Source organism: Acanthisitta chloris, unplaced genomic scaffold (genome assembly GCF_000695815.1).
Source record: "Acanthisitta chloris isolate BGI_N310 unplaced genomic scaffold, ASM69581v1 scaffold26990, whole genome shotgun sequence".
NCBI classification, from domain to species: domain Eukaryota; kingdom Metazoa; phylum Chordata; class Aves; order Passeriformes; family Acanthisittidae; genus Acanthisitta; species Acanthisitta chloris.
In genome coordinates this window covers 11,962-22,616 of record NW_008651561.1, presented here as the reverse complement: position 1 = coordinate 22,616, position 10,655 = coordinate 11,962, and the positions used below count along the sequence as shown (strand labels likewise).

Here is a 10,655-nt window from a genome sequence, read left to right as displayed (position 1 = left end):
CTGATTATTCTGTGATTCTGTGAAATTATCTTAAAGTTGGAACATTTAGATTGTTGGATTACTCAATTTGTTGTTTTTAAACAAAGACCTTTGGAAAAAGCATCTTCGGTAAGTGCACAAATTTGTTTATGATTTTATGACTTTCTCAGAAAGACAAGTTTTGATAAGTTCATAAGAACTGGAGCAAGGGCTACAATCACGGAGTGGTACAGGTTTATGCCCTCAAAGCATCACCTTTGGTGTTAGGTGATGAGATCACAACAGTGGCTGAAGTTAGAAGTTCCTTACCTCAGACTCATAGTATGTGCTAGGGTGATCCGTTGAGCATCTTGTACGAGTAGGCAGTGGAGCATCAGGAATGTAATCGACATATGACAGTACATATTCACAGTGGAAGGATATTTTTATGAGCAGTTCTAAAGGTTTTCAGTTCATAAGTGGCAAATCAAAGTACAGACTAGTTAAATAACTTGTCCGAGGTCACTCAAGCAGTCTGTGGCAAGAGCCAGAAGTAAAATGTACTTTCTATATGAATGAATGTGTGAGATCCTATTTCCCCTTCCTTTCTATTCACAGCATTTTTATGAACATAATAGCTGTTTACTTTGTTGACAGAATCAATAGTTTGCTGAATAAACCAGAGAGTCACCTGAGACGCAGAGATGTTGGAAGAAGATATGGAGGTGGCCATCAAGGTGGTAGTGGTAGGAAATGGAGCTGTTGGGAAGTCCAGTATGATTCAGCGATATTGCAAGGGGATTTTTACAAAAGACTACAAGAAAACTATTGGTGTAGATTTCCTGGAAAGACAAATCCAGTAGGTATTAAGCAGATGACATGCTATTGTACCTTTACCTCTATTTCTTTCTCCTGTTGTAATCCTGAGATTTAGGACAGCTTGGGAGACAAGACCTGCTGTTTCTGAAGGACAGCAAAGGGAGTTGTTCTCTCTCTTGCACCGTGCATAAAATTAGATCACTTTATTCTCCATCCAAAATTTTGAATTTTAAATAAAATCTGGACCATCTGTCATGCTAAGCTTTTTGACAAGTTTCCTTTGTATTCTACCACCTGTTGGATATGTTTTTTAAGTTTTCTGTTGTAATTTCTTGTGGAAGAAGTGAAACTGCTTATGACAAAACAATTGCACAAATTTATTAGCCAATATAGGTGAAAATGTCTCTTGAAAAAACAATTGGTTTGTGCAGTATAAGCAGATAATACCAACATGTTTGCTAAAGTGGAATATACTGTGGTAATGAGAAATTTCTGTGAGTTCTGCAGGTTGATTAAAAAGAAAAAAGAACCATTATTCAGCCACCAAAATTTTGGTTTGATGTCCATATTATTTTTCTTTTATAGAGGGAAATGTGGAGGAAGAGGAAAATATAATACAGATTGTCAGTAAACAGCATATAATGTAATTGAGGGACTGTTGCCATAGTTTGAGATGAAGGTGAATGATTATTAAGTTACATTATGTTTAAATCCAGTTAAATTTGGCTTGGATTACTCTTATATTGTAGACTTAGAAGTATTTTTCCTTCTAGAGGGAAATGTAGAGGAAGAGGAGGAAAGGAGGATGAAAATGTAATACAAATTGTCAGTAAACAGCATGTAATGTAATTTAGGGACTGTTGCCATAGTATGAGATGAAGGTGAATGATATTAAGTTACATTATGTTTAAATCCAGTTAAATTTGGCTTGGATTACTCTTATATTGTAGACATGAAGGTATTTCCATGTCAGTTGTTTTGATTTGTTCCTGTTCATTGTGTTGATCACAGAACTGTGTTGTTTATTTCAGAGTCAATGATGAAGATGTCAGGTTGATGTTATGGGACACTGCAGGTCAAGAAGAATTTGATGCAATAACTAAGGCTTACTACAGAGGTGAAAATACATGTTTGTTATTTGGTACTTGTTGGGGGTTTTTTTGGTTTGCACATCTCTAAAATATTTTATTATCTTTGTATTAAGAATATGAGTGATCCCATGTGTGTGCAAAGCATGTGTAGTTCAGCTTGTTCAATTCTCAAACATTTCTCCCCTTTGTGCAAGATCCTTGGCTTATGTGCCACTTCATGCAGGATGCTCAGTAGTGCCCTTGAAAAAACATGGAATGAAGTGAGACAAAAATCAACACACACACTGTAGAGAAGGTAGACATTCAATCAGATGCAAATTTATATTTTCCCTCTAAAGTGTTTTCTTACTTCTGTCAGACATCTAATTGTAAATGTTCCAAAAACTATGGCTGAGGGACTTAGTCATTCATCCAAGAGGAGAAAAAATCCACCAGTCATCTAGGAAGACTTTGCTAGGCACAGCAGTTCTCTTGCTAGTACAGCCTGCCCTGAACACATGAACACATGAAAATACACATGAAAGTGTATTTACTTCATATACAGCCTGCCCTGAACACATGAACACAGCAGAGTAATAAGGAAAGTGTATTTACTTCATGAAATGAACTGTATAGGATTATAGAATCCTCAAGGTTGGAGGAAACCTCTAAGATCATTGAGTCCAACCATTAACCTGTCACTGCTGGAACCCCTAAACCCTAAACCAGATCCTCCAGTGTCAGATCCAGACACCTCTTAAACACTCCCAGGGATGGTGACTCCACCACCTCCCTGGGCAATTCCCTATTCCAGTGCCTGAACACTCTGATGGAAACCATTTCTCCTCACATCCAATCTGACTCTGCCCTGGCTCAGCTCAAGGCCATTCCCTCTAGTCCTCTCCCTGCAGCTGTGGCAGGAGAGACCAGACTTAATTCTATAGACTTAATTCTATAGACTTTGTAATTTTTGATGACATTCTTTTACTGTTGTTTGTTAACTTCCTGGTAAAACCCCTTAAATATCAGAATCTTGAAGGTCCTCAAAAATATTTCAGTTTGATTCCTATAAAACCATAGAAGAAGAATCTTAATGTGAATGTGGAATAGTGTTAAAGAGCCTGGGAAAACTTTCTCAAGGTAGATTGTGAACTTGGCTTTTTAAAATCTTAATAAAAGGAAACCTAATAAAAGAAGTTGTGTGGTTTGTGTCAAAGAAATACAGAAACTGACAGAATAGAGTAATGGGGTGAAACTCGTGGATAAACTCATCATAATAACTCATAGATAAAAGAAAATTCATATTGATCAAAAAATTTGATGCTCTATGTAATTTGAGGTATTCACCTCGAGATCACCCTGCAGTCTCAAAAATATTACCTTTCTATTCCTCTTACACTGTTACGAAGCAGCAAATGTAATAAAGGCATATCAATAATAAAATGTACCTTTCTATTCCTCTTACACTGTTACCAAGCAGCAAATATAATAAAGGCATATCAATAATAAAATATTTCTGCCTGTGGTGGTGTGCAAGCAAAAGTAGTTTCTTGAGGATAACAAAGGCCACTGGACAGCTAAAAACCCACACACTAATACTTCAGCTGTGGAAGTACCTTCTCTGTATCCTTGGGGTCTAACTATTGCTTAGGCTGTTACAAACCCTAACAAAACATGTATAATTTATCACAGTGCTGTGAAAGAACAGGTATGAATTAAAAACACAAATCATTTACTTGAAATAATCACAACTTCATCTGAAAAGTATAAAAATTTTCTGCTTGTCAAAATCCAAATTAGTGTAGCACCAAGAGTAACATGAAATGTGTTTTGCAGATATTGTGTACAGGAAAAAGACTTTGCCTTCTGGCCTCTAATTAAGCTGTCTGGAAAACAATGAGCAATAAGCAAACCTAACTTTTGCTTATTCCAGCCTTTCCCCTCCTGTTCCTTTTTCCTGAGTAGGTTCACCATGCTGGAAATAGCTGGAAAGGTAGCAGACCCATAGACATCATGAGGAGTGTGTGTAATGGTCAAAAGAACATGGCAATGTATTTTCACTCAGGGAATTTATGACCAGTGGTTTGGCACATGGTGGGGGTAAAAGTGCTCTTTTATGGGAGAAACCTAAAAAAAATCCCTCATGTTTGAAATAGATTGTAGATTGTTTCTTTTAATGTTTCTTGCCTGCTTTGTATTTGTCTATTTCTAGGAGCCCAGGCTTGTGTTCTTGTGTTTTCTACAACTGACAGGGAGTCCTTCAAAGCAATCCCTACCTGGAAGGAAAAAGTTGTGACCGAAGTTGGAGACATTCCCACAGTTCTTGTGCAGAATAAGATCGATCTGCTTGATGACTCTTGCATAAAGAAGTAGGAGTTTTATTGTACTATTTTCAAAGAGCAATACTTGCCCCCTGTATACACAAGTTTTAAAGTCTGTGGGAGTTTCTGGTGAAGACTTAAGGTTGTCCAACCTATGCCCTGGATCCACACGTGCCCTAGAAGCACAAGTGATGGGTGTTGCTGCACACCTATGCCCTGGATCCACACGTGCCCTCGAAGCACAAGTGATGGGTGTTGCTCCATGAGTGTAGGTAGTGCTTGCCAAACTAGGAGGAATAACATGAGTTTGGTTATGCCATGATATGACTCACACCTGGTTTTGTAATCAGAAATTTTAAGACTGTAAAATTTTTCTTTCCTGTTAAAATCTACAGTTATATTTAAACTGAGCTGTGCACCAGTGAGGGCACATTGTCTAGTCTGGCTAGTGAGGACTTGCTAAAATGCTGAAGTAGTATTAAACAGGTTGTTTGGAAAAGTATCTTAATATTCTTTGCTTCACTTTAATTTGGTTTTTTATTGTTCTTTTTGTGATCAAAACATTCTAACTCCATAGAAATATGTATGTGTTAATATTCCCAAACTGCATGGAGCTGATCCTTTCTTGCTGTGTTTTTATGTGTTAATATTCCCAAACTGCATGGGGCTGATCCTTCCTCGCTGTGTTTCGCTTTACAGATTTTACTGTTTGTTCTGCCTTTGTGTAGATGACCAATCTCATTCTTGCTAACTTTTCTTTACCACAGCATATTGTGTAGAAAATAGTGCATGATGAAGTTGATCATTCTCCACTTCTTTTTATTTCTACCATCTTCCTGAGAGATTGAAATGATTTCTTCTTTTTGTTCTTTCCTGCACTGGCTTTCTTTGTTGTCTGTTTGCTATCATTGATGGCATAAATCAGCTTCTGCTCCTCTGCAAAGAAGGATTTTTCAAAGGAAAAGCAAAATTGCATTTGAACTCCTCCTTTATTGATGGTATGTCACTTAGGTTTGGTTCTCAGCACACACTGCCTGTCTCAGTAACATCATCCTTCTGATGATGTGATTTCCCTTAGGAAAGTATTCATAGGTTTCTTCAAATTTTTCTTTAAAATTTAGCCGGAAAGTATTCATAGGTTTCTTCAAATTATTCCTTAAAATTTAGCATAAGTTCTTTTTCACTTCACAGAAACAAGTAATTCTTGATCTCACCTCTGCACTCACTGACTGCATAGTGTACTGGTTCAGTAAAATATACTTAAGGATTACTTTTGTCATTGTTTCGACTCTGCAGTGATAATTGTTCTGGTCCTAGAGCTGTTAATTACAGCCTCCTTACTTTTACTTTCACTGACACCTTTCTTCCAACCCTTGGGAGATTTTATTTCATGAAGTCAATCAATACTGAAAAGCAATTACTTTTGGTCCTAAAGAAACTGCATGTAAAATCCCTTCATTTTACAATGGACACACTGTAAAGGAATTCGGGATCAAGTATTTTTTTGATTTGAGTTTCTTGGCCCACTTTGCTGTATTTAATTTGCCACAATGCATTTTATTCAGAAGAATAAATGCTGAGATGAGAAATACTACAGGTAACAAAGTTGTCTCCTGTTGTGCAGTGAGGAGGCAGAAGCACTGGCAAAGAAGCTCAGAGTAAGGTTCTACCGAGCGTCTGTGAAGGAAGACCTGAACGTCACGGAAGGTAGGAGGTGCAGCAGGGTGGGTGCCTGTCCTAGCACTGTGCCATCCCTACTTTGGGGCTGCTCTGTTCCTTCCCACGTTGTTGCATGCTGTGGGCAATCCTTTTTAGACTCAGCACACCTTAAACACAGCTGGAGTTACTTGATATCAGTGTGTTAGCTCCATGTCTTTGTATACGTCTTTGCTTTCTATTCCACAAACAGTGCATAGCTGCAATATTTAGAGATGCCAGTGTGTTACAGCCCCCTGGACTGGGCACTGAGGAGGTCACAGCTCAGTGCTGTGCTCAGGTTTGGGCCCCTCACTGCAAAAAGGCCATTGAGGCACTGGAGTGAGTCCAGCCAAGGGCAATGAGGGCAGAAAAGGGCTAAAGCACATGGGCAAGGGCTGAGGGAGTTGGGTTTGTTCAGCCTTGAGAAGAGGCTCAGGGTTGACCTCCTGGCTCTCTGCAACTCCTGCCCGGGCTGGAGAGAGGTGTGGGATGTGTGTCCTGCCAGGGCTGAGGGAGAGGAGAGAGGGAATGGCCTTGAGCTGAGCCAGGGCAGAGTCAGATTGGATGTGAGGAGAAATGTTTTCCCTGTTGTGGTGTTCAGCACTGGGATATTGCCCAGGGAGGTGGTGCAGTCACCATCCCTGGAGGTGTTTCAGAGGTGTCTGATGTGGCACTGGAGGATCTGGTTTAGGGTTTAGTGGTTCCAGCAGTGACAGGTTCATGGTTGGACTTGATGATCTTAGAGATCTCCTCCAACCCTGATGATTCTATGTGTTTGTGATTCTAAGACTGCTTAGTCCCAATGACTGTCAGTAAGCACCAAGCTTGTAATAAAATATATGTAGAAGTCCAGTTATTACAGTAAACTAATAGTTGAATAGATTATTTTGTAATTGTCAATAGTTAAAAAATTTGATCTAAGCAATTATTTTACAGTTATATGTAAGTAAAGTACATTAAAGATTGCATCTCCTGCAGCCTTTTCTCTACTGGTGATATTTGGTTAGTTCACTTTTTAATGTATATATTTAATTTCATAAGAGTACTGATATAATTTTCAGTCTGTCTCTTGTGGGATGTGTTTGAATACTTAGGAATCACAGTCTCTAATGACTTTATTTTTGTTTAATTAGCCAAACTTAATAATAAACTCATGTGTTTCTTCTCTATCAACATCATTCACCTTGGGGAAAAAATCTGCAAGGGAAAATGTAAAGCACTTCTGTATCATCTTTACATGAGTTGAATTACAAATGTAAATAATCATAACACATAGAGGATCTGAAAATTCTGCTTTAATTGGATGTTTTTTCAGATCCCTAGAACTTTTTATACCTCAGTAGAAACGAGGATAGCATTACTTAATTAGAACAATGTTGCTGCCAGGTTTTATTAATAGACTTACTTTACAGGACTGTTATTACTCTAAGGCTTCTTGCAAACAATGTGTGTGTTGTCACCGTGCAAACTTTTGATACAAAGCTACTCTTATTAATATGGAGATTAATTTTAAGCATTCTGAGATGTACCTTTTTCTTTTTAACATTCCAGTTTTTAAGTATTTGGCTGATAAATATCTTCAAAGGCTCAAGCAACAGACAGCTGAAGATTCAGAACTAGTACATACAAGCAGTAACAAGATTGGTATGTATACTGTAATAAAAAAAAATCCAGAAACAGTGTTTTGTGCCATCAAAGCTTATGGTCTCATCTGTTTCCTCATGGAGTTAATACAAGGTGAATCAGGGTCTAATTATTACTTTCCTGTCTTAGGATATCATCTCCTTTCCTTCTGTAAATTACCTCTGTGGCTTTCTGAAGTTTTGAGGCATTCAGACTGATGTACAGAAGTTCTGGCTCGTTTGGCCAGGGCCCATTTATTAAATTTGCTTAAACAGGATTGTGTAAGGACTTGAGAAAGTTTGTTGGGTTTTTGAGCATAATTAGTGCTCGTGTTGCTCATCTTGGTGTAGACTTACAAGAGACTCATGGTGAAAGAATCTGGCATGAAATCAGAAGGGCTTTGTAAGGAAACACTGAACTTTTGTAGTCCTTCTTTAAGGCATTTCTGAGTTCATTTATTTTCCTTAAAGCACTCCTTTTTATTCAGGCCTTTCACTTATCTTTACACCAGCAAAGTTTCTGGCTTTAAAATTGTCTTGTTTTTCTTTTATGATATAAGTACTCGATTGACCATAACTCTGTGCAGTCAGAGTTGAGTGCATGTGCTGCCCTTCCATTACACAGGTGCATACCAGCTTTAAATACTGCCTGGCTTGTAATTGCAACTGCCTCTGTTTCCAATTTAGCTGCAAAATTGACCCAGAAATAGATAAAGCCTTTAAAAAGTTTGAGGTACACTACTGTGCCTTAGCACGTGTTGTACCTCGAGTGTTATTGTGTTATGCTGGTGAAAAAAATGAAATACAAATGCTTTTCTTGTCTTTAAATTCTGTAGGTGTGTTTAATACAGCTGGTGGAAGTCACTCCAACCAAAACTCTAGCACTCTTAATGGTGGAGATGTCATCAACCTTAAACCAAACAAACAGAGGACCAAGAAACACAGAAGCCCTTTTAGCAACTGCAGCATACCTTAGACCACTTTGGGGAGGAAATAAAGCAGCCCAGTGCATTGGATGAAGTTGTGCAATTGAATACAGAATAAAACCAGCTGTAGAGGTATTTTTCCCAGTGCTTTAGCAAATCTTGTGCCTGTGGGATCCTTGGCAGAGGGTGGATTTCAACTTGCTGCTGCTGTGGGTTTGGTGTGTGGCGTGAGACACCTGGTGGCAACACACAGAGCCGTGGCTGCCCCATGCACTTTTTGTAAAAAATTAGGCAAGCTTTTCCTTTTTTGAGGAGTTATTTACAGAGCTATGAACTAGGCATTGCTGAGCTATAAAGCACATTTAACGTCAGGATAACACAAGTAGAGGTACAGACCATAACACTATGGCCCAAGGGAATGTAGCAACCTTGCAACTGAATTTCAGAGAGGTTAGAAGTGGTTAGTCAGGACACTAAGATGATAAATGAAGAGCAAAAAGATACTGCTGCATTTTATGCCTGGCTGTATTCATATGGATTCTGGCAGTTCTGTGGGTGCAAGGTCCTTGCATTATATATATATGTGTGTGTGCTAAGATATATATGTCAACATTTGGGATGAATATTTAGGCTTGGTTCCAGTGTATACATTACTTGGAGATCAGGTAATGATCATCAAACAGCATCTTCCCAAAAAACTGTCCTTCAAAAATGTTGCATTTCTGATGAGGCTTTCCCAGCTGCCACTGTGTACATTTAACTTGCTATACTTTGGGCCTAAAAGCTTAGATTTAAAGATGTATGGTGCCAAAAATGCTCCTTTTTACCTAATGCTGTGCTACAGATGTTTTGTAAGTTTGTATTTCTCAGTCTCAACAGACTGAACAAATAACACTAACAGCTACCCAGAGAGAACATATAATCATAGTCCTGTTCCAGTCTGATTGTTGTAGCCTGTGTTGTCTATGAAAAAGGAACTTGCAAAGTGGAGTCATAAAGTATTTATCTTACTAGAAAAATTTTTCATGGATACCATAAGCTAAGTTATGGAGGATCCAAAAACTTTTAGCTGATCACATTAGTGAGACATTCCTGAATATTGCTGCAGATTCATAGTTAGCTCCTGGTGACAGGAAACCTAATTCTGCCAGTTCAGAGACATGGCAAAAACAATTTCAAAGTGCTTCAGTAACTTCACTTAATTGATAGAGATGTTTAGGAGCCAAATCTAATTTAAAGTTATTTGGGCTTAGGCTCCTAAATCACTAAGGTGCTTTTAAAAATGCTAAGCAAGATACCTTTTATTGACCAAAAGTAAACACTTTCTAATCCTCTTCAAGAGCATTCATGCCTTCTGCAAACTATCCATTTTGTTTACATGGTTTTGTATGGTGTGATGTACTTTTAACTTTCTAAGATTTCTACGACAAACCTGCCATGACAAATGCAAAAATATGCTGCTTGAAAAAGAGTTTAATAGTTGTTTTTTTTTTTAAATGGTGTATGAGAATGAAAACGAGTTGAGTGATATTTTCGGAGGAAAGACTTTTCACTGTGTGAATTTATGTAGGAAACTTGACTGACTTTGTTTCTAAGTCAATGAGTATGAAAACTGAAATGTATTCTTTTTTCCCCACTGTCTGCAGGGAGAGAAGTGGGTGGCAAGTTATGCACAAACATCTCTGAACTCTGTATTTTGTGTGTACTGTGTTAGACTTTCTGCCAAGTACTTTGACAAGTGTTAGAACATCTCCTGTTGCTGGCAAGAAAGCACCTTCAAGGTGCTCCATGCCCTTTGCTATTGCATCAAAACCGTGTCTTGTTCACCATAAAGTTTTCTGTATTTTCTCTTGGATAAAGGCCTTTATTTTTTAACAAGTGCATTTAATCACTGTTTGTTTTGTATGTGTAAGTGGAGTCAAGTCCTATCTGTCCTAGCAATTTAAGAAGGTACTTGGGATAAGACATCATGGGGCCACCTTACAACTTTGTGTATGCATGATGAGTTTTGACAACTGTTCTTAATATGGAAACTTTTACATTTCACTGTCTGCCAGTTTCACATTTTGTATTCATTTTTCTTGAAACAACCCCACAAAGTGTCTGAAACTTTTTTTTGCCTTGTTTGACTTTGTACAGTGTACTGAAAAGTATTATGTATCATGACTGTTTGTACTATTACATGTTATACTGTAACTACTGTTCCATGAGCTGTTTGTATTTCAGGTCTGTCAGTATAAA

General features: G+C 38.0%; 1 protein-coding gene across 1 annotated transcript; it reads left to right on the top strand.

Annotated features, from left to right (window-relative positions):
* The first annotated feature begins 615 nt into the window (after positions 1 to 615).
* RAB23 (RAB23, member RAS oncogene family) lies at positions 616 to 8,704 on the top strand. Its single transcript, XM_009073861.1, has 6 exons — positions 616 to 817; positions 1,809 to 1,894; positions 4,060 to 4,216; positions 5,793 to 5,875; positions 7,418 to 7,510; positions 8,325 to 8,704. The coding sequence occupies exons 1-6, from the start codon at positions 663 to 665 to the stop codon at positions 8,462 to 8,464; spliced, it is 714 nt and encodes a 237-aa protein (XP_009072109.1). The 5' UTR covers positions 616 to 662; the 3' UTR covers positions 8,465 to 8,704.
* Positions 8,705 to 10,655: the final 1,951 nt, after the last annotated feature.